Source organism: Anser anser (assembly GCF_964211835.1).
Source record: "Anser anser genome assembly, chromosome: 4".
Lineage (NCBI taxonomy): Eukaryota > Metazoa > Chordata > Aves > Anseriformes > Anatidae > Anser > Anser anser.
In genome coordinates this window covers 21,992,511-22,014,804 of record NC_139724.1, presented here as the reverse complement: position 1 = coordinate 22,014,804, position 22,294 = coordinate 21,992,511, and the positions used below count along the sequence as shown (strand labels likewise).

At 37.3% G+C, this 22,294-nt stretch overlaps 1 protein-coding gene across 5 annotated transcripts in view; it reads left to right on the top strand.

The window, feature by feature from the left end:
• The window catches only part of LOC310899262 (teneurin-3-like), a 1,088,357-nt gene that overhangs the window by 1,016,989 nt on the left and 49,074 nt on the right, over positions 1–22,294 (top strand). The window contains exons 18-20 of one of the 5 annotated variants that reach the window (XR_014584114.1): positions 1,871–1,977; positions 2,857–2,946; positions 15,394–20,043. The exons of 2 other annotated variants lie outside the window; for them this stretch is intronic. Coding sequence is in view for 2 of the 3 variants with exons in the window: in XM_083835485.1 (XP_083691611.1) it covers positions 1,871–1,956 (86 nt within the window). In the remaining variant the exon portion in view is untranslated. Of the gene's footprint in view, positions 1–1,870; positions 20,044–22,294 lie in introns of those variants that run through there. 2 more of the 5 variants (XM_083835485.1, XM_083835484.1) reach the window with 2 other exon arrangements.

Here is a 22,294-nt window from a genome sequence, read left to right as displayed (position 1 = left end):
AGCTGAAATAATCCTGCTGCTGCTCTCAGCAGTGCTGAGACAGATGTACTGTGTCTCTGTGACTGGTCTTGGCACTACGTTTTGAGGAAAATGCCAGCCAACTAGAGGCCTAGAGAAAGGTTAACAAGAATGGTCAGCAATTTTAGACATATGACACTAAGAAAATGCTGGGAGAATTCAGAATGTTTTACCTGGCTTGTTCTGTTTGGATATTGCTGACATTGTGAAGGTTACTGTGGCAAAGACGACCAGAAGCAAACAGTGCAAGTAGTGAAACAGAAGTTTAGTCAGACGATGTAGCACCAAGGATAACTTGGTGAAAGAGGTTACTGAGGACCATGCAAATACTTAGTCATCTAAAATATTTTCAAAAACAATTTTAAATTGTTTTTTGTCAACTTGGGAGTATAATTCCTGTCAGTCCTGTTGTGTGGGAGAGGATGGGCAAAAGAACTTCTTCAAACTTCTTCAGTGTCCTTCTGGTTTTATTTTTTGTAAGTCAAGTGTGTTACCATTTGACCCAAAAATTGATCAACAGGAAATGTACTGAGAAACTGAAGGCTATGAGAAGGTTGCTTTGCAATTTACTATAATATTAATATCTTGATTGGTCTTCTGATTGTAAATGGCTAACTTCTGGTATAATTTTTTTCTTCTTTTTAATGTTGCTATACAAATATTGCTGTTTGGTCCACCTAAACAAAATGTGATCTGGACGTGCTTACGCAAGGAAATCTGAAAAAGAAAACAGTTCTTTTTCACTTGAGTTGTAAGTGTTTTAATTGTGAGGTTGCCATGAAAGCAAAGCATGCTTTGCACATCTATAAACTGATGATCTCTGCTGTTTTGATTTTGAATGTGGTTTTGATGTCCTTGAAAAATCACAGTGGTAGCAGTAAATTGTTTTAATTAATGAATTAGAGAGCAATGGAATTGCTGAGTCAGGTTTATTGATGTAATTATCACCGGAATAAAAAGAAGAAGAAAAGCCTGGAAGAACTGTGAGGTTGTTTGTTGTCATTTGAAAGCAACTTTCTCAGCCATTGCATCCTTCATCTCCTATACAGTTATGTGAATATAAGGGTGTGTGCATACATATACACACATGTATCTAAACATACATATACATTTACATATTCACTAGCAAAACTAAATCAATGGAATAGGTGAAGTCTAATGATAATTCTATATAAACAGTAGGCTTATTCATATTCGGTTGATTAAGAGAACATTTTTAAAGCTTCACATGATTTTGATTTGAAAAAAGATTTTAACTGCATTTGCTTGTTTAAATATAATGAAATAATCTAATAATGGTTTTTACTTTAAATGCATGCTGTGTTGTCAGAGAATCAGTAACAATCATAGGCTATTGTCTTTGTATGCTGGTGAAATAATAGATGGAGAACTTAAATACTGACTGGAAGTCAAGACTTTTGCAGGTAAAAGGCTGAAAACAATATTGGAACAGACAGTTCTTTAAAACAATCCCTTTTTAAACACGTGTAAAAATTTGTTTTTATATTTTTCTGGATAAAAAGTTATATTTCTTCCATTCAGATGAGAATTCAGTTCAAAATTAAATTTCAAGTCAAATTTGAGAATGAATTCCTTTTACAGTTATTAAAACTGAGCCAGTCAGAACTTTGTTTGGTCTAAGTAATCTGCCTGATATGTTGGCAAAATTTAAGATTTTTTTTCTTAATTTAAGGTGGGAAGAAGATGAGGTCTCAAATCTCACGGGAAAGGAAATGCTGGTTAAGAAGCTGTAGCATTTATTGTTATTCTTTTCCCACTCATCCAGCACTTTCATCCTAAATTATATAAGTTTTGTGTTTAGTTATCTGTTGTTTTCACTTGTATGTTGTAGGGAAGGGTGTTGTTGGCAGACAGAAACCAAGGAGATTCATTTTCTTTCACTCCACATTCAAAACCTTTCAGTGGAAGAGCCTTTGATGCCTGCTGCAGTCAGTACGGGTTAGTCTGGGATTTTACATAGCACTTGGGATTTGCAAAATAGTTACCAATATCTTGCTTTAATTTTTTTTCCTTTTTAATTTCACAGTTGTAAAACCACAGTATGAGAGCTAAGAAAGATAAGGAAAACAATGTGAATTAATTACAGATTAAATTATGAATGCACAAACGGTTAACAGGCGTATCTCATATCTTCAGTCAGGGCATCTGTAATAGATGGCAGTTTTCTTGGGGTTTGGAGGCTCTGTGCAGCTGCTGGTGAATCCCTCCTTCAGGTACTGTGGCTGCTGACTAGGTACATCAGAGATGAAATGTGAGCATTTGTGGTATTTGCAACATAAAAAGAAGCAACCAACCTGGGAAGCTGTTGTTACAGATTGTTATGCTACTACAGAGTAAAGCCAACAGGCTGACTGCTCTGGTTGACCACATTATGATTGCTTTTTGTCCTTTGTGATAAAATAGATGCATTAATGTGTGTGTATATGTATGTTTTTTTGTCCTTACAAGACCTTTTCTTACACAGTTTTAATTTCGGAGCTTACACGCATGGTTTTGTTACAGATTAAACACAGAGGGCTGAAGGCAGCTTTCTTCTTCAAATGATCCAAAAACTTCAGCACATTTCCGTAGTGAATCTTTGTGCAGTCATGAGCATAGGCAAGGGAAAGTTATTCTGATATTACACACTCTGCTGCTGATCTGCTGTGTGCTGGGAAAAGAAATTCTTTCAAAAGTGCAATATGCTATAAAATGTTTTATAGTTATAAATAAAATGTGTTATACAATCACTGCTGACAAGCTATCCGGTCTCCGTCTGAACATGAGGCAGATAGTTGAAGAAGAATTCAGTACAAAAACTTCAATTTCTTTTTGCAGTGGGTATCACTGAACCAAACTGTATTGGTCACCTGTGCAGTTTGTAGAAAAATAGCAGAACTGAGAAGTCCAGGATCCTTTTTGGCAAAAGTAAGTTCTTGGAGGAGGTTTCAGAGTTGTTTCTGTGTACTGTTGAAGTTGGATATTGAGTGTGTCAAGATAGCTTATAATCTTTGAAGCTCATTTGAATATTCAATTTCCAAGATACCCAGGTCAAAATGTGTCGGAAGGGAACTGTCTCTATTGTCAGCATGTGGTTAAATGGGTGGTGTCCAGTCTCCTTCCACACAGAGTTAGCCAGAATTATGCAAGCCGCTAAGTTCTTCATTGCTTGATTGCTATATGTTCTGTGAGGAGACTTATTTAAAATTGCTTAAAAGCTGCACTCAGTGGGGAATTCTGCTGCTCATTCCCTTAACTACTTTAGCTGCAGAGAACATATGACGTCTTTTTCATTAACTGTCTTTGCTGCTTGTTTGCTTTCAGTGGAATCGTAGGAGATTTTTATATTGTTTTGTAAACTCAATATTGCTGGATCCTGACTGCTTATGGCAATTGAGATGAGATTAGATGCTTTTGTTAACAGGCCCCAGACTTTAAATTTATAGGGACTAGGCACCATCTGTTCTCAATTAAAGGTCTTGAGCTCTGAAATTAATTCCTTCCATTGGTCCATTAGACTCAATCTTTTGACCTGAAGTCATGATAAGGCTATATTAGCCTCTTGAGCCTTTGAAAAGTGAGGAGCTCATGGAGGGACAGAACTGGATATTCCTTTTAGTCACTGTATCAGAATAGTTAGAAAGCAGAAAGTAATGATTGTTTTTCCATTTTACATATAAGAGTGAGATTTTTGAAAAGTGCCCTAGAGATTTAGAGCTCAAATCCTCACAAGTTGTAACAGGACTTGTGCTTCTAAATTATGTAAGTGCTTTTGAAAATCCTTTCCAGAAAAATCAAATTAATATAGAGAACGTTGACTAAATTCGTAGAAAGACTTGTTGTAAAAGTGAGTTGAGTATAGAAGTTTGTTGTTCACAGACCCACATTTACTCCAGAGATTAGCTGAGTTTTGCCTTAGCTGTTTGTCATTGGTTCTGTTTGCAGTTGCAAAATGTTGGGAAATCTTACCAGAAATCCTGGTCCTATAATTCTTCCCACAGTGCTTTTGCAGAATTCGTATCTGTCTTGTGGTATGTAGATGTTGCAAGGAAGACATAGATGGATGGATAAATTGGTTCACGTTTTTGAGGTTATAAGGTTTTTCCCCGCTCTAATTTCCTGTCTGTATTTAACTCAAAATTGAGTTAAATAATTTAACTCAAAATTTGCTCTGTCAAAATACAGCAGGAAATACTGTGGAACAGGGAGAAGCTATAGTGACCAGCTTTTTAGTTCCTCGAGAAAAGCTCTAAGATGCCAACTAACTAAGCTGATTGTGTAAATTTCATATCAGTATTTCATAAACGTGAAACTGTACTTTGAAGGTTTCACGATCTGGTGGTTCCTCAGCAGACATTGATGTAATGTATACAGTGCTACAAATTTTCTGGAAGGCTGTTGGTAAGAATACTGATTTTGAGACAATATTTTCAATGTGTAAGAGTATTTCTATCTTATCCCAAAATGCAGTTTATTGGAATATTTTGGGATCTGCTGGCTAGTAGGTTACGAATAGAAGCAAGCAGGGAGATAGTTGGTAAGCGTGTTTTTATTCATATCTAACAAACTCTATTACATAAAAAATGCAGCAGCATTTGACTTCATAGAGAAAGCGAACAAAGTCAAGTGGCTGCCTTCTCAGCGTAGAAGGATTGAATTGTGGCCATTGCATCGAAGTGTTGCTTGTTGGCAACCTGTCAGCCAGAGGTTAAATTTGGAAATTCACTCTTTTATTACTCTTTCTCAACGTTTTCCCTACATTCACCTTACTCTCTGTCCAGCTCATAAATTTCTTATTCACAGGCCAGTGAGGATGCCTATCCAATCCTGGTGCTACCAAGGTTTACACCTTCAGGGCTGACTGCAATGCCATTTCCTTCTGCCATCTTGACGATGCTAGGGCAGTTTTATGGAGTTGTGTCACTGTTGGGTTTTAGGTTGCCAGAAGATGGACATACCTGCCAGCTGAGCCCTGTAACTATTAGCTGAAAAACTGGCTGAAAAAAGCTGAAATACTCTTTTCCATGTCCATGGAGAAGATAACTCATCTTTTTAATCTAGTTGTTGTGATCATTATTTCCGACAAGGTCAAGTTTCAAACAGACAACAATCTGTTGTCTTTAGATGCAACACATTGTCTATAAATTTAGATGCAATACATTGTCTTTAAAAAGTGAGATTCACTACAATCCAGCTATAGCCATATAGCAGCTTTTCAATTGGGTTCATAAATAGTTTGGTAAAAATATTTCTTTCCGTAGCTGTCTGCAATTAATAGCTCTTAAAATTAAGTAACTTTCTGGATGCCCGCTTTTCAACATCACCTAAACTAGAATAATGTTGGAGTCCCCATGATCCTAGGCCTTATTTGTAAGTGAGGCTTACGTTGCTCTGCAATCTAGTAACACATACATACAGTTAGAAATGCAGTTTTAGTTGTTACAAATGCCCAACTATGTTTTTGAAAAAATAAGTTAGAGTTCTTCCCTTCTGTTTTGTTTTTTGAATGTAACGTATACAAAACTGTTAACTGAACTTACCCATGAAATGCTGAAGTGCCCATGTTAAATACATTAATAATATTCTCTTTATCCAGAAAATCATCTTTGCACTTCAGGGGCTTAGGGAACACATTTAAATAACAATAATGAAAATACAGTAACAAAGTCCATGTACTTTAGTTAGCAAATTGCTTTAAAAAAATAAAAAAATAAAAAACACAAAAACCCACAGATTCATTTCTTACTTGTTTTCTTACAAGCTCTTTGTTCTGTGCAGTATCAAATATATTGATTTTTATAAAAAAGTTAATTGGCTTACCTTTGTTCAGAGTGATTTTTTTTCCTTCTGATCACCTCTGCACAAATGAATTTTTTATCCTCTTTTTAGAGGTATTTCAATGTTATGAAAAAAGCATTAAAGGGAATTCTGATAAATTATTCCTTTAAAAAAATGATTCTTAGGCACTTTTGTTATGGCAGAAGAGTTAATTTGACTCAAAGATTTCTGTTTTGCTTTCAGTGAGAAAGATATCTGTGCTCAGTAAATATAAGTGAGAGTGTCTCTTGGGGAACTGGATTGCATAGTTCTGTGCTGATTCTGCTTCTCCCAAAATTTTTATTATGAATTTGAATTAATTGTTTTGGTGACATGGTACTATCGATTATCCCCAAACCCTATTTTTAGTGTGATTTAAAACATCTTAAAGTAGATTCATAATACAGTACACTTACAAGATAATGAAGAAAAATGCTTCATAGTCATATCCATAAAAGAAATGATTTCTGTATCATACTCTTTGTTTTCACTTCTATAGAACAACGGTTCTTCTCCCCAGAAAGACATTAAAAAAGACAGACACTGTGGTGTATTTTTATGCCAAATACATGATTATCCTATTTTGTGTTTATAACAAACAAACAACCTCCCGCCCCCCACAAAAATACGCCCACCACCTTTTCTACCACTGTGGTCCTACTTTATTTTTCCTTATTAAATCAAGCCTGACCTAATCTTTTATGAGTTGTTTTTGTGTCTGTATTACCTCAGGCTGTGCTCTCATCAGACTTCACAAGCTAAGTGGACTTGAGTTTTGGATAGTCTGTGGAAATAATCAAAGAAAATGCACTATACTCCTGGATATGATGATAATGGTTCATTATGTCCATTAAATTTAGTATGGAATCAGTGCTGCGTACTCTGCTGTGAGTTAAGGTTAGACTCAGTGTCCTGATCACTTGCAATTACTCAAGCACAACTGTTAGCTCAGCTAAACTCCAATCCTAGTGACTTGCATTCTGCTTACCAGTTTCTTCTGAACTTTACATGTGGTAAGCCTTCAGAGTCTTTGCTTTGAAGTCAGAGGTTCTGCAATGAAATCCTGGTTTGGTCACTAATTTGCTGTCGCTGCATTTGTACATTACTTCATCTTTCTGATTTTTTTTTCCCTACTTACGAATGGGCATAATAATGCTTCCTAATGGTGCCTTTGTCTAACCTTCTTGAACTAAAGGATTTGAAAAAGTTAGGGTTTTTTTTATAGAAGTGTGTGTATATTTATGTAAGTATGCATGTATTTATGTGTATAAAAATAGAAATACCCGTGCAGTAACATCAAAAAAGGCAAAACCTTAATGAATTTGGAAGTGTTTCTGAATCCTGCAAACAATCTGACTGAATTTTATCAAACTAAAAAAGTAGTGTCTACAAAAGCCTAGATTGTCCTTGGTAATTTAAGTTGAGATAGTAGTAAAACCACTGCACAAATTACAATCAGCTTTATAATGCTTGTTTTTATGTATTTTGAATAAATGGAAGTAGTTTTGTATGTTCTTTGAGTGTTTGTCAAATTGCTGTTACTGTAAATGTGTTCTTTATCCACTTATACGAGAGCAAAAAAGCAGAGAAGTTACTGCCCGTTCTTCGGTTACGTGCCACCTCCCGTTAGAGCAGGGTACAGCTAAGCTAGTTTTCTTGTCAAAGCTGTGGCTAAATTGCTAGTACCTTCCTGAATTGCTTCTTTTGATTTTTGATTGTATCAGTACTCTTAGATCAAGTACTGACATTTTTCACACTCCTCTATAATACCATTTTTATGTTTTCCCTTATCTCCTGTTCAGGGCTCTTCAACCTGAGGCTTCAAATTCCATCCATTCAGTAACAGATTAATTTTCTCTTTTTACAAAATGGGCACAAGTGTCTCTGTCTGCTGTTCTGTAGAGTTGCACATACTGCTCAGTGTGCTCGTTGCTTTCGCATCGGAGGCACAAAGCATGAGATTGAGGAGGTGACATCAGCTTCCTGGACCTATCTGTACTGTTCTCATCAGATCTAAATGAAGCAATGGCCTTTTCTCTCCTCTTTCCCTTCTCACCAAAACCATGGGAACAGTTTGTCCTCAGGTAGACAAGCCAGACTCCATTCTTGTACAAAATGAATGTCAGGGCAACCACTGATTATTGGAAAAGGAGGCAGATGCTTAAACTTCTGGCATCACAGATGGATTCAAGGAAGGACCATGCTCAACCTAGAGTCAGAGGTACTAGACAGAGCTTTACTCCTTTTCTGCAGTGTTTGAGGGTAAAGAAGATGCCTCCACTTTCCAACAGTGACAAATAGCCCAAAATTGCTTGCTTCTTACCAGCCACATAGGACTGGGATAGTTGAAACAGCAGCTGACACCAGAGCACCTGCCATTTCAAGTACTGGTTGTGGGTGCATCACTGCTGGTCGTTGATGTTTGCTTTCCCTTATGGATAGGTTTTTCTGCATGAGAATAAGCAAATCTCTGGCCAGAAGTTGGCAGTCAATACTGCAGAGAGCAAAGTCAGGTCTGACAGCACAGGTCAGAGCCCTGTCTGCTCAGAGCACTGCCTTTTGGAGCTGCTTTGCTCTCTCTGAGTGCTCTGGCAATGCTAAATGTGATGTCTTCTAAATGTGATGTCTTCCAGGCTGTATTTTCTTGCAGTACCTTCCCTGTCCATTCTCAGAGAGAGTCTGTTGTAACCAGAAGTGGCCTCGTTTTTGTTTAGGAGCCATAAATGATGACACAGCAGACTTGAAGAGAAAATGTCTGTGTTCATAATATCTCCTCCTAGTGAAATGCAGGATGACTTCAGCCTGTCAGATTGTCTACGTTCGAGGTGATTCAGGAAATCTGTAGCACTCTTGTAAACCTTTTCCAATGGTTCCAAACTCATTTGGGTGCAGCTTTTTAACCTGCAAGTCATTGGGCCACTTACTGACCCTGCAAGAGGTGTTCTATTTCAGATTTACTGCATGGCCAGTAACATATCAATAAAAGGACTTTTCAGAGAACCAAGTATTGTGAGATTATGGCAGTTGTGCAAGCATGTTTGAGGAGGGACCAAATCCTTATGGAAATGTCCACAGAGGTCACGTAAAGCCTGCAGCATCAGCTGGGATGTCATGAGAGCCTTACCGTAACACCTTATAGTATATTCTAGATGGTGGCTCGTTGGAGTTGGTGATGAACTGCGGATCAGCCAGTGCTGACAGGCATTAATAAAATCTAATCCCGTGAAGGCACTATGCGGATAGTTGGAGATCTTAAATCATGTGTGCATATGTAAGACAGCTTTCAAGACTTCACTCATAGCATCTCCTGGTTTGGCTGGCGTTTGTGTACTGCCCTTCCAGGTACTGCCTGAACAAAAGGATTTTTAAAAGGATGCTTTTGTTGATCAAGATCTGGCTTGGTGGCTGGATCCTGTGAACATTTGGAAATTCTTTGCTCTCTTCTTCATTGCACCAATCTGACTTGCTGGAGTTGAAATTTGTCATAGTGACCAACACAGTGGTGTTCTGTTTCATTTTTGTGATGGACGTTAGAGAGCAACTCCTGAAAAACAACACACTTGAAAGCTACAAGGATATAACATTCATTCATCTCATCTCTGCCAGGAAGGAGTCTGTCTTGCAAGGTGATCTTATCACATGAACTCTGTTTCTTATCACATGGGCTCTGGAGTGATCTGGCATTTCCAGAATAGTCAAATGATGACTTAGGAGTGGCTGCTGATGGAGTTTGTGCGGTAAGTGTTAGGGAGGAACCTACCTGTGAAAGATTTATTTGCTATGTAAAAGAATACAAAATTTGTAATTTCTGCTTATTTGTGAATTGGACTAATTGCCAGAAATCTTTATTTTTGATTCTTCCTGTACTCACTTCATTTCTGTGCTTTTTATGACTGCCAGGGGAGTGCCCAGGCTTAGCTGGGACAGGGCTGCAGTCATTTAGCTGCAGGGTTCCTTACTGCTCCAACCAATTTCAAATGCCAGGTCTGTCACCAGGCACCTCATTTGTGATCTTGTGTCTTAGGCGCGGCATATTCTCGCAGAACCAAGTTCCCTTCTTATCCAGTCATTGAGACTGGTCTTGAATGTTGGTGCGCTACAAAGAATTCCTATCCCGTACCTTGCAGATTCAGAGAATCCTTTTACAAAGCAGAAAGGATAACAACAACTTCATTAAAAAGGAAAGCTTATACGAGTGAGGTTCAGGCAATTTAGATCCAAAGGCACTGTCGGTATCACAGAACCTAGTCAGGTAGAACCAAGTTTCAAGTCTTTATTAGCAGTATTTGGTATTTCAACTCTAGTACAAACTATTGTTTTCTTTCACTTAATGAACAGGAGAATTCCTTAGTAGTCTAATTCCTTAGGAGTCTCTCTCAAACTATAAAGAGGCAGTTACCTGGTGGATCATTGTGTACATTTAGTATTTTTTCTAGCATTTTACATTTTTCAATTAGTGTATAAGGTTAAGTTAAATATGAGGACAATGGACTTCTTTATCCCACTTCAGAATTGGTAAGTTTATCACAGGTTTCACTGCTTCCACTGGCAAAATAGAACTAAGCAAGTATGTAGCTAGATTTAAAATATATGTTTAAAACCTTTGTGCTGAAGAGCTTGCAAGTAGAAGTCTTTAAAGTAGACTATTATAATAGGCAATATTATGTATATATAATATACATATATAATATATTATATATTATATATATAATATAATATATATTATATATAATAGACAATAGGCTATTAAAAGGCTAAACAAACTGCTGACTAAATTCGTTCAGAAACTAAATTATTCAACAGTATCCAATGTACATTGTCATAGCATGAATTTATATCTTGCTACTCTTCTTGGGAGCATTTTGTGCAACTGCTATAACTTGAATATTAAGAACTAGATTATTCAATCTTGCTTCAAACTGATCCGCAATATCTGCAGAAATGGGATATGCATACCTCCAAGTTCCTGGCTTTTTTTAAATTGAAAGAGTATTCACATATTTTAATGTAAGTATTTGCAGAAAACCGTGCAAGGCCATAGCCTTCTAGACTTTAAAAATGTTTGCACAATAGCACACTTCACAGAAGCACAAATATGAACAAGTAAGCACAAGATAGGGAGTAATACCTAAGGGGATAGGCTTTAAAAATTGTTATCTACACCTTATTTTACTCTATCAAACTAAAAAAAAATTGTCTTGAGGTCTTTTAGAACAATATTCACATATCACGCTATTGTATTTAAACAACTTTAGAAGAATACCTTTATAGAAAGTGTTTCAATACCTTTATGGAAAGCATTTCAATATGTCCATGGATATATTAAAAACTTAATATCAGAGAATACATCAAGGAGTAAAAAAGTTACTAAAGCACTCCCCTGTGCTGCGATTAATTTGTGTATTATCAAGGTCTTTATTATGAACGCAGTTCCTAATGTAGGCCTGTAATAAACAGAGTGTAATTGAATTTTCAATATTTTGCCACCAGGGAGTAATTTTCTTACAAGACCTCTGCTCCATCTTCTGGCTAATTGTCAGCAGTTACTCAGTATTACTGCGTTAACGTCACCAAACGGTGAAAACAGAAGCTACCTGCTTCTGTTACACGTAGGGGCGTGTAGTTCCTACCCTTGTCTATTTACTGGCTTTGGGTCATGTACCATTATGACTTGCACCTCTATTAGCAGCACAAAGGTTTTTGAAAATACAGCCTTGGCGATGAGCCAGACATCTCATAAATTTGGGTTGGTGTAATGTTTCAATCAAATTGACTATTCCACGTGGTGAAAACAGAAATATCAACAGTGTTAGGAGTTTCAGATGCCCTCGTGATAGGAGCATTTAAAGTAACTGGTAAGTAATTGAATATTTTGTTTTGCTTTTTAGCAAATGGCGCCATAACTTTGGAAATAACCAACGCCATTCACTTTCATTACATGAAAGTATGCTACACAGTAAATACAAGAACAGAATAGGTTGCTGTATGTGCAGAGGAATGGTACCAATTAAACCACTGCAGTTCTGTGAAGATCTTGGTTCCACTCCTGGGCAGCGTTTCCATCAAGGTTTTGAAGGTTTGGAGTATTCTTAATCAAGGTGCTGGTGCCACCAATCTAAGTGGAGCTGCAAACGCTTTTCTGGAGCAGATTAACGTTACAATCTTGATACACTGGACTAGTATTGCAATGGTTGATAGTGTGAATGAGCCAAATACTCATTTTGTGGAGGGGGAAGAACAATCTGTTGTGATGTGTAAGCATAAGTGTCATATGAAGTAGTTGTAAAGTAATTCATTTCTCATCTCTTTGCACTAGGAAGGCCTCACCTATAGAATTGTCTGCCACTGGGATTCACAGATCAGCTAGGTTTTGGACCAAGACCACTGGGGAAAAAATAATAAAAAAAAAAAATAAAATTACTGGAAATGTGAAGTGGACATTATGTCCTCTGAAAAAACAATGGCAGAACCATTTTTATTTATTTTTTTTAAGAAGGGAAAAGGATGGAAATACCTCATACGGTTTCAGGTACGGAAATGATGGTAAGGAGTAGGGAACAACTTTGTGGGTCATTCTTTCAGTAGGACAAGGAATAATGTGCTAATGTTGCAAGAAGGATACTGCTTAGGCATCAGGGAAGCTATGCACTGGTTGAGATGTCTTGGGAAGGCTGTGAAATCTGCCTCCCAGAGGTTTTAGGAACAGGTTAGTGTTCTGTTGAGAATGGATAATCCTTGCTGTCTCGTTCATTCCTGTGAATCTGTGGTCCCCGCAGATTGCCATAAGCAAGGTGTAAGAAAAGTTGCATAGCAAAAGCTGACAGAAATAAAGTATCTGGCATCATTCTTCTATTTCGGTTGCTTAGCTCACCTTAAATGGTGTTTAATAACAATGTATTTCTGTTCTTTTCCTTTTTATTTTACTAGTGATGATCATTAAACTGCTCAGGTTTTGTGTAGTGAGCTCCTCAGTTCGCACATGAGAAAAATGAAAGCAGAGGAGAGTTAGGACTTGTTACAGTCACTAGCAGGCCCTTAAAAAATAGTATTACGTAGTAGTGCTTATAAAAGTATTTGGACGTTCTGTGTTCACACTTGCAAGCTAGATTTTTAGAATTATTTTGGCAGTTTATTTTTTTCAACACCTGCCAGTTTAAGAATTCGCCAAATTTCCTGACACCCAAATGCTGCACTTTAAATTCCAAGGCAAACTTCGGTATTACATGAGAAAAAAATAACTCCAGACCAGCAAATGTTTCACAGAATTATACTGGAAAATACGGCAATGCTGTTAAGTGTATTTACAACCTAACGTGTGCAAATGGTGGTGAGCAGTATGACAAGAATATTCCGAATCAGAAGGGCTGGCAGTTTAGACCAGCTCTGTTCACTGATGACCAGTTTTACTGTTGTCTGTTTTACAAATGATCATCAGTCTGTGATTGCCCGAGTCAGGAATCTTTTTGTTTTCCCCTCTTATTTGGAGGGGGAAACAGCAAATGTGTTAGAGCAGGTATTGGTACTTGACCGCAGTCATGCTCTCCTCACCCCAGCAAACCTTTTTTCCAGGGCTTTCTCATCCCAGCTGCCATCAGAAAACCCAATGCTGGGGAAAGAGAACCGGGATGAGTGCTGAGAAACCAGGATGCACTTGAAGCAGGAGTGAATAGGCAACATTGCCAGCTGGTTTGGAGCAGTGGCAAATTGAGGGCCGATGCTTGTGTGCACAGATGTGGAGGAGCTCAGCAGGAGCGGGATGGTTCAGGACAGAGGCAAAGGAAGCTTTCAGTCTGTGGGGTCCTTTGAACAGAAGCAGCAACTCAGGCATGCTTTTAAGATGAGGAAGTGGAGAATTTGCTTTTAAATAAGAAATTGCAATAATAACTTCACATCCAATTCATTGACAGTATTAAACGATGCTATAGTTGTTAGTCCTGTGTAAAAATGATCTTGCCTAAGACATGAACTCAGACTCAGTAGCTGGATTGTACCAATAATAGCCTTTAAAGTGTGGTCAGTGTAATTTTGGAGGTCAGAATTAAGGTACAGAGGCCACAAAGTCCTAGTCATCCATTAGGAATTACTTGCTCTTTGCTACTCCATTTATTCAATATAATTGTCTGTAAAACACGTGTCTGCAATTCTGCGTACTACATGCTGGTTGTACCTGAGCTCTTCCTGCAGCATAAAGAATCTGCATGCTTTTGATTCTTTCGTGTTACTATGCAAAGGATATTTGCCCTGAAAAAGCGTTATAATAACTCTATAGCATTCACATGCCTCCTGGAAACCTTACAAGGAGTTCAAAGTGAGGAAATTCCTTCAGTTCCCCCCGGTCTTTTTTGGCACAAGCACTAGGGCTCTGCTTTTATCAGACCTGTCAGGTCTCCTGATTTCAGTGGGAGACAGGTTCCCTCACTGTGGTTCCCCTGCCACTGCTTATGCATCCCCTCTCCAGGAAAGCAGCTCTGGAGCTTCTTCCACGCTGCTTTGACTGATCAGCTGCCTTTGGTGCCTAGGGTGCTATCGCAGAGCCTGGTGGCAAGGCTCTGCGCTGTGAAATCCCTCACAATGGCACGATCCCCTGCTTTGGCCCTGCATTGCCATGCCTGTCCCCTGGTGTGCTCCTGTAATCTGGCCCAGAGAGGTCCTGGCATGAGTTTCATCAGTTGCAAGGTTTACATTTAACTTTCCTAATTCTGCATTGTGACAAACAGCTTCTCTGTTTCTCTCCTAATATATTTTCTCTGTGAGTTTTGGAGTGCTTCATGCTTACTTTAAGGTTTCCCGATTCAGCACCTCTGTGAGGCCCTTCTTCAGGTGCCCAGCAGAAATGTGAAGACTGGTTTACTAGTTGGGGCTTAACCCGAATTTCTTTCTTGAGGTTGTCAGTCCAGACATTTGTTATAAGGAAAGCAAGTTTGTAAGTAGTTAGGAGTATTGTGTTTTTCATCTCAGGAGTTAAGAGTTGTTTGTCAAATAGCATGTGGGCAGGTAGACGGCACACGTGAAGAAAGATGTGGAAATTTTAGTATCTGGTTCTTGGATGAAATGTATTGACTTAGGGAGAAATGGGAAACAATTTATTTCAGTTGAAATCTATCCACTTATCACCAGTAAAAAAAAAATAGTAATAACCAAAAGAAAAATCACTGAAAGGTACAGGGGTATCTTCCTACAGCACCTCAGCAGCAGGATGGTTTTGGTAGTCAGTAGGTGTACAATAATTGGACTGAAAATTGGATGGTGAGGTCATTTATGATGACAACATGTAGAGTGAGAATTACTGCTTCAGTTGGGAGCATACAGTACCTCTTTGCAACAAATGTAAATGAGAAGAAAAGTTCACAAGTGGGCAGAGGCTTAAAGTGGCTCTCATTTTGCTAGCCTGGTTCATTTTCATGGACTGGGGGAGATATAATGTCAGTTCTGCTGGGAGCTCCTGGAAATTCTCAAACTATATCCTTGAAATAAATTTGCATAGCTCCTGTTGAAATAACAAGGGCATGCAAATATCAATTTGAGATTTAGATGTGTGCTGTGTTTTTTGCATTTCAGGTGGATAATGAGTCTCTTCTGGCCCATAGGGTGAGAATAATAACAAGATATATAACACGGAGAAGACAAGATCAAACTAGAAGTGAGGTGGAGGTAGGGGAATTAGTTGGGTTTCTCAGGGCCCATGCTATATAATTTAGATCTAATGTGCATCGGGGACATGGCATAACCCCAGTTAAGACCTCAAAATGTAAAGTTCGGCAGTTAAGTGAATACTCTTTTTTTTTCAACATCGCTTAAAGCTGCTACAAATTTAGCACACAATATCTAATTCATATCCAGCTTGTGAAACAAAGTCTCTCCAAAAATTGTCAGTAAAATGTGTAAAAACCACTTTTATAAGAAATAATCCCTCCTATTGAAAGGATAAACAGCTCTTTACTTGGCATTATGAAGCTGAAAAAGAATTATTGAGAAAATGCAGGTGTTATGCCTTCTTGATGGAGGTTTTCTTGCATTGTTTAAACAAACATACGAATAGAACTTGTGCATTTTCTGATTCTCTTAAGAAATAGTATTATTAAAGTGCTAGTGACACTGCCTTGAAAATAAAAGCAGCACTGAGCGTTTTCTCCTCCATCTTTATTCTTTCTGTAGAGGAATACGTTACTGTAAGAGTAGAATGGGTTTTCTTTGTTTTTAAGCTTTCAGGTGTTGTCATTGATACTGCTTGTGGTTTTTTACATTGCTTTTTCCCACTCTAAATACCATGTCTCATTCTCTCACAGCATCTCTGCATTATCATTGCTTTTGTAGTTCCCTAGAATCTTGTCTATATTAGAAAAGTCCCTCTAATAAGGGATTCTATTTAATCTACTTAACTAATGTTTTCCAAAGATTTTAAAGCAAATGAATGAATTCTGTTTTACTTAAAGCATCAGTACAGGTAGGATTCATCTCCCTGCAGGTTGCTGTTGTTCCTGTGTTCTGCAGCAGATCTTGTTCCAAGTCAGTCACTGGCACTCCCCACCCCATCCCATTCCCACCCCCCACCCTTTTTTTTTTTTTTCCATGAGTACTCGGTGAACTGGTATCTTTATATGCTCCATCCTTACTGATAAAGACTAATGATTATTTTTGGTTATTAGATTTACATTGGCTGTTTCCTTCTCATGGTTATTGCTACATGGCTTTATGTTCCTTCAAAAATATCAGTGATTTTTAAGGTTTCATATCTAGGAGTATTTTACAAGCACAAGTTCAATGTATGCTAATATAAATATTATTTGTCAAAGCTAGCACAGGAAGGATTTGTCTGAGTCAACGTCTATATCCCCTTTATAACTGATGGAGAGAAATTCTAGAATGTGGTTCAAGTACTTGGAGACATAAGTAGATGCCTAGGTCGTGCAAGGTGACTTGCCCATAAGTGTCTTTGTAGAGGAAGCGTTTAAAAGTTGAACTTACTTGCATGTCTGGACTACCAGGATCTTAAGTCAGTTTAAAAGAAATGGGGCATTTATTTCTTTTCCCCTAGTACAAAGTGTCCTCTTTTTCTGATATAGACAAAGAGTTCCTCCACAGTTTGCTTGGGCAAATAGGGTTTTCAGAAAATGTACTTAGAGGGGTTGAATAAACCCATTATTAATGTAATGCAGTAAAATCAAATCAAGCAACAGCCAGTCACAATCTTCCTCCCCTCAGCAGTCAAAACTGGAAACTGAACTGAGAAAGCTGTGGAGGAAAGGAAGGTTTCAGGGGTGCTGTTACTGGAGAGAACATGGCTATTTCTGTGTAAAAATACCATTAAAATGGTACTGTTTCAAAGACTGAAAATAGTAAAGAATGAAGATGGAAAATCATACAACACAGTACTTCAGAGCCTACTCAGTTTTACTACTGTTCTTATAATTGACCACTTCCTTAATACTCTTTGCTTTCTCTGGGGGAGTATTTGCCTTTTTTTCCTGGCTCAGTCTCCATATGACCAGGGCCACAGCTGCTGTGCATAGCACAGAATATGGGAGTAATGCAGATGCTGTGTGCCATAGTCAAATGCGTGTTTTTTCACCTCTAATAGTGTAGATAAAACCATTTTAAATTTAGAAATTAGTTTGGTGAATTCTTCAGCATTCAGGGATGCAGAGTTAAAGTCTGTGGTGATTTGTAGTAGATTTAGTGTACTGAAAATATTTTTCGTTGCTTACAAAGTTTGAAGCATCTATCTTTAAAACTGGAAATAATCACTGATACCAATTACCCTATATTAAATGCATAATTTTATTCCAAACCCACCTGCAGAAATTATACTTCTGCTGCTGTGCTTGCAAAGAGTAGTTCTGCATACTGACACGGAAGTTCCACCAAACTTTCTTACTTCTGAAAAAATGCACAGAAAATTAAAATTACTGTTTGGTATCAAATGTCCTCAAGTTCATGTTGTGTTATCATGTGCAGTAGTTCAGTCAGGGATTACTTCAAAGAGAGTGATGAGTATGAAGTCTCACATATTGTTCTGAAGTTGTGGTGTGTTATCTTCCATGTACTATTGTAATGTTGATAGCCCTTTTTCAATTAGAATTAAATGCAATTTTACAAGTGATGGAATGAAACTCTAGTAGCATTCTTTAAGAATTAGAAGACCAATAAACTTATTAGAGCTTTAATATCAGCATACAAAGTTATTAGAGCAATACTTCAAATATATCTGGTTTCTACTGCTTACAAAGCATGAAATAATTCTAACTGTTAAAATATCATTGCAATCATTTCCTTATAACAGGAGGATTTGGTACTTCACATAGACCTTCTCCTGTGTGAGTACATACACATTGTCAGGATGTGACGCGCTTCTTTTTTCTCTGGTGATAATTGCTAAGCAATCACAATTTGGAAGCATTTGTGTTGTGTCCATGCTAAGAAAAGGGGGAATAGGAGGGGAGAGATGAAGCCTTTTTTTTTTTTTTCTGTTTTCAGAAAGAGTGAGGTGTGATTTATTATAAGGTGTCTACCTTGTCTGACAATATAAATATGTGCATTCATGGATGTGGTACAGCCAATGACTTCTCTGCTCTTTAGCTTTGAGAAAGGCATTTCCCTGAAATGCCAATGTTAATTTTTTTTTTTTTTTTTTGGCAAATAAAATGAGACATGCAGCAGGTAAGAGTCAGGACTGTTGGAGACGCAGTGTTAGGGTTTGATTTTCTCCTGCTTTTAAGTAAGTTTCCATTTGGTTTACATCTTTTTGCCACTTTTTCTCATGCCATTTCACAAACATACCTTTTTTCCATATCATACACATATTTTAGGCCAATTCCTAATTAAGGATGATTCTTTAGTGAGATTGTAAAAGGAATCATGTTTGTTTCAGAGGAGAAAACAAGTCAAGTCATAGTAGCAACTGTTATTCATAGTAGTGGCCATCAAAAACACGTATTGCTCTCCTCATAAAATGAGAGAATGTGTTTGGTTGTTATACTCATCAAACAAAGAGTTAAGGAAATGCTTCCATAAGCAATGCAAATCTTACTTGTAAAAGAAACCAAAGAAATTTCTGGGCTTTCTGCTGTAATGCTGTAACTGAAAAAAACACAGACTACAATAATTTAACATTAATCAGGCTAGCACAGGGCATATTACTCGCTAAATTATGAGCCTGCAAAACCCACATACAAATATATACATATGTGTACAAAAATTTGTTAGAGAGTACCAGTGTGATGCATGCATGCCATTAGGAACAAACCACAAACATCAAGGTATTTTTGCAGATGCATAGAGCCGTAGTTTAATTTTGTATCAGAAGGTGACTGCTTAAAGGTCATTTCCCAAAGCATAAGTCAGATTCTTTTGGGATGTATCCTTTAGCTTCATCTTATGTTTCATTGACTGTATAAGCATTAAACTCGGCGAGAATGACAGGCTGTAGTAAGTGGATCCCAGGTGGGCCGTGGGATCTGCAGAGCCAGCTGTTCCAAAGCGCAGATAACTCTTTCAGATTTGCAGATCCTTTTGCATTTGACGTGGTATGCCAAGTCTTTGTACTGCCCAGTGCTGATGTTTTAGAGGAGAACGGCTTAATAATTTATTAGCTGCTACATTTCCTTTGGGCTTTATCTGTGTGATGCTGTTGAGTCACTGAGAAGTGTAAATACATAGAAGTTAACAGAAGCACATTCTTTAGGAAAGGGAAAGCTTTTTCTCTTTTCCTTTTTTTTTTTTTTGACCATGAACTCCACTGAAAATATATTGTTGGTTTACCTAGTTACCAAAGAAAAAAACTTCGTGGTTTTTAAATAAGGGCTGAAACATGTTTTGAGTTTAACATCATGCCCTCCTCAAAACAGTACTAATTAGCAGTATAACAGCAATGTATTTTCCTGTTCATTTGCGTTTTTAGCTACTCATATTTTTTCAGCCTATTACTAAAATCAGCTTGTTGTTAATCTTTCTCAGTATGCAAAATGTACATCTATCATCGCTTTCCCTTCAAATTTGGGAAACATATTCTTATCCATCACCTCTGCCTCACTAATATGTTAGCGTAGGCTTCTGCCAAGCTGTTGAATCTCCTAAGGCCACCTGCTCGTCACCTCTAGAAAAAGATAATGAAGAATCAGTAGTACTTGTTCAGCATTTCCTGGCTAAGAGAAATCAAATTCTGTCTTCCGGTTCCCTGAACAAATACAACAAGTAGACGCTAAAAATTTTCACACTTGTTTCTTTATTCTCTACTGTCAAATCCTGCCTAAATCAAAACAAAGGCATAACACAGTCTTGTCTGCGCCTATGGATTTATGATACACATATGTCAGGCTATGTTTTCTGTTACATATTTATGAGTAAAAGTTGTGACATAGAATTACAGAAGTTTGATATAGCTATATTCAGTAGTATTATTTTCATAAGCTGTAGTAGTACTGTACTGAATTAGGACCCTTGCAATATTTATTGCTCGGATATAAAACAGTGTAGTGCTGCATTTAAAACAAAACAAAACCTAAAACCTAATAATTCTGTTTGGATATTTAACACAGAAGCCCCACAAAATAGCGGTCCTGCACCGGGTTTTTGGTAGAATAATGCAATAAAGAGGAAATAGACTTCCTCTATTTCATTTGTTCTGTTCAACACACATGAACATGCAGAGGTTACTGCATGTTTAAAATATTAATTGCATGTAATACTAAAAATTAAAATCAGTATGAATAGAAAACTGTTAAGAGAAGTTTTCAATGAAAAAACAACTTTTCTACTGATGTCAAAGAAAAACTTAGCTATTTGTATACTCCTGCAATTTAACAATAAAATACTAATTTGGACAGAGGCATCAAAAACAGCCTCCAAACACAGCTTCATTTCATTCTTTATCCAGTTGTGAAGAAAAAATTGCCAGCTAGAAACTCACATAATGCTCATTGCCTCTTCTCTTTTTCACTGTCCAGACACCATTTATACTCTCTGGAGGGACCAGTAGGTATTGGGAAGCAAGGGGACAATTCCTTCTGCAGAAGAAACTGAAGAAATGGGTTTATATAGCTTTGTGGAACGTCAAGGAATATCTGAATGCCTACCACTGTGTTGTAAATAGTGGTAGAAAAAAATGGTAGAAGTTAATTCGGATATGACTGAGTTTTCTAGCTCCAGCTAGGGCACTCGCTTTGTGTCTGTGTGGCCCGAACGTTTGGGGGTGATGCTGTGCAGAATTTTGCATGCTATGTTACTGCTTTTTATGTGTTGGTTTTTTTTATGGTCACTGATGTTTCCGTACTAAAAAGCTGGAAGCTTTTTCATTGCGTTTGCAGACTTCATGCTGATTTGAGTATCAGGATATGATAACATGAATTATTTTTCATCCATTCAGCAGCATTTAGACTCCGTGGAGGCTGAGAGCATGTGAAAGCTTTTCTTATCAGGAAAAGAGTAGACCAAATGTGATAGGTATCAGTATCAATGTAAAGAATGATACATTGTTTCCTTTAGATAAAGCAAGCAAAACAAGTCTTGCAGCTGAAAGGCATTGACGATTTTCCTGAGTGGGCTTAGGTTTTCCAGCTGAGGTTAGAAGTATGGCTCTAGTGTGAAAAGAGGCTGTATGGAAAAGATCATTTCTGAATCAACTGCTGGGATCCTGTATGTGCTTATAGTTCTGTTTAGTAATGCTAAAAAAAAAAAAAATAGAAATAATTGCTGATTTATACATCCTTTGGTCTTGTGAAGTTAACATAGCTTCGAATTAGTGAATTGTGTCCTGGTCTTGCTTGTAAATTAAAAAAAAAAAAAAAAAAGGTACCTCTAGGTATATCTCCAAACTTCTCCCTTCATTGCTCTCTCAGAGGTGTTCACAATGGTGTTTCAGTAATGCAACTGAGAGGGAATTCACCAGAGAGACCAGATCTGCTTTAGATCCAGGATAAGATTCTTCTCTATAAAGTCAACAAATTCAGTGTACAGATTACTGAAGCACAATTAATACAGTTTAACAATGCGTCTTCAAAATGAAATTGTTTTAACTCAGATTGTATCTCTGTAGGTTTCCACAGTTTCCAGATTGGCGATTGGCTTTATAAACACCCAAAGTAAACTACAAAGCTTATAAAAAAGAGATAATTACTCATAATGTTCTTGGTCTTCCTTTTAAATTCTTAACAACCTACTTTTTAGTGAAGTTTACAGTGTGACATTTTGAATAGACTTTCAAGACTGTTGAAGCATTATTATTGCTATTTCATTATTTTTTCAGAAAACACTCCGCCTTACAAGTAAGTGTCTCAATTTTACACATCAACAAAGCCAAATACAAACTTGGTAAGACAGCTGAAGAACTAATTTCTTTGTGAAGTTGAAGTCATTTTTAACTTGAGACAGGTTTTGTTTTGAGACCCATGAAAGAAGCAGCAGTTGCTGTTATTTGAGTGGGCCACATTAAAATGCAAAAATGTGGATGTACGGTAGAACTACA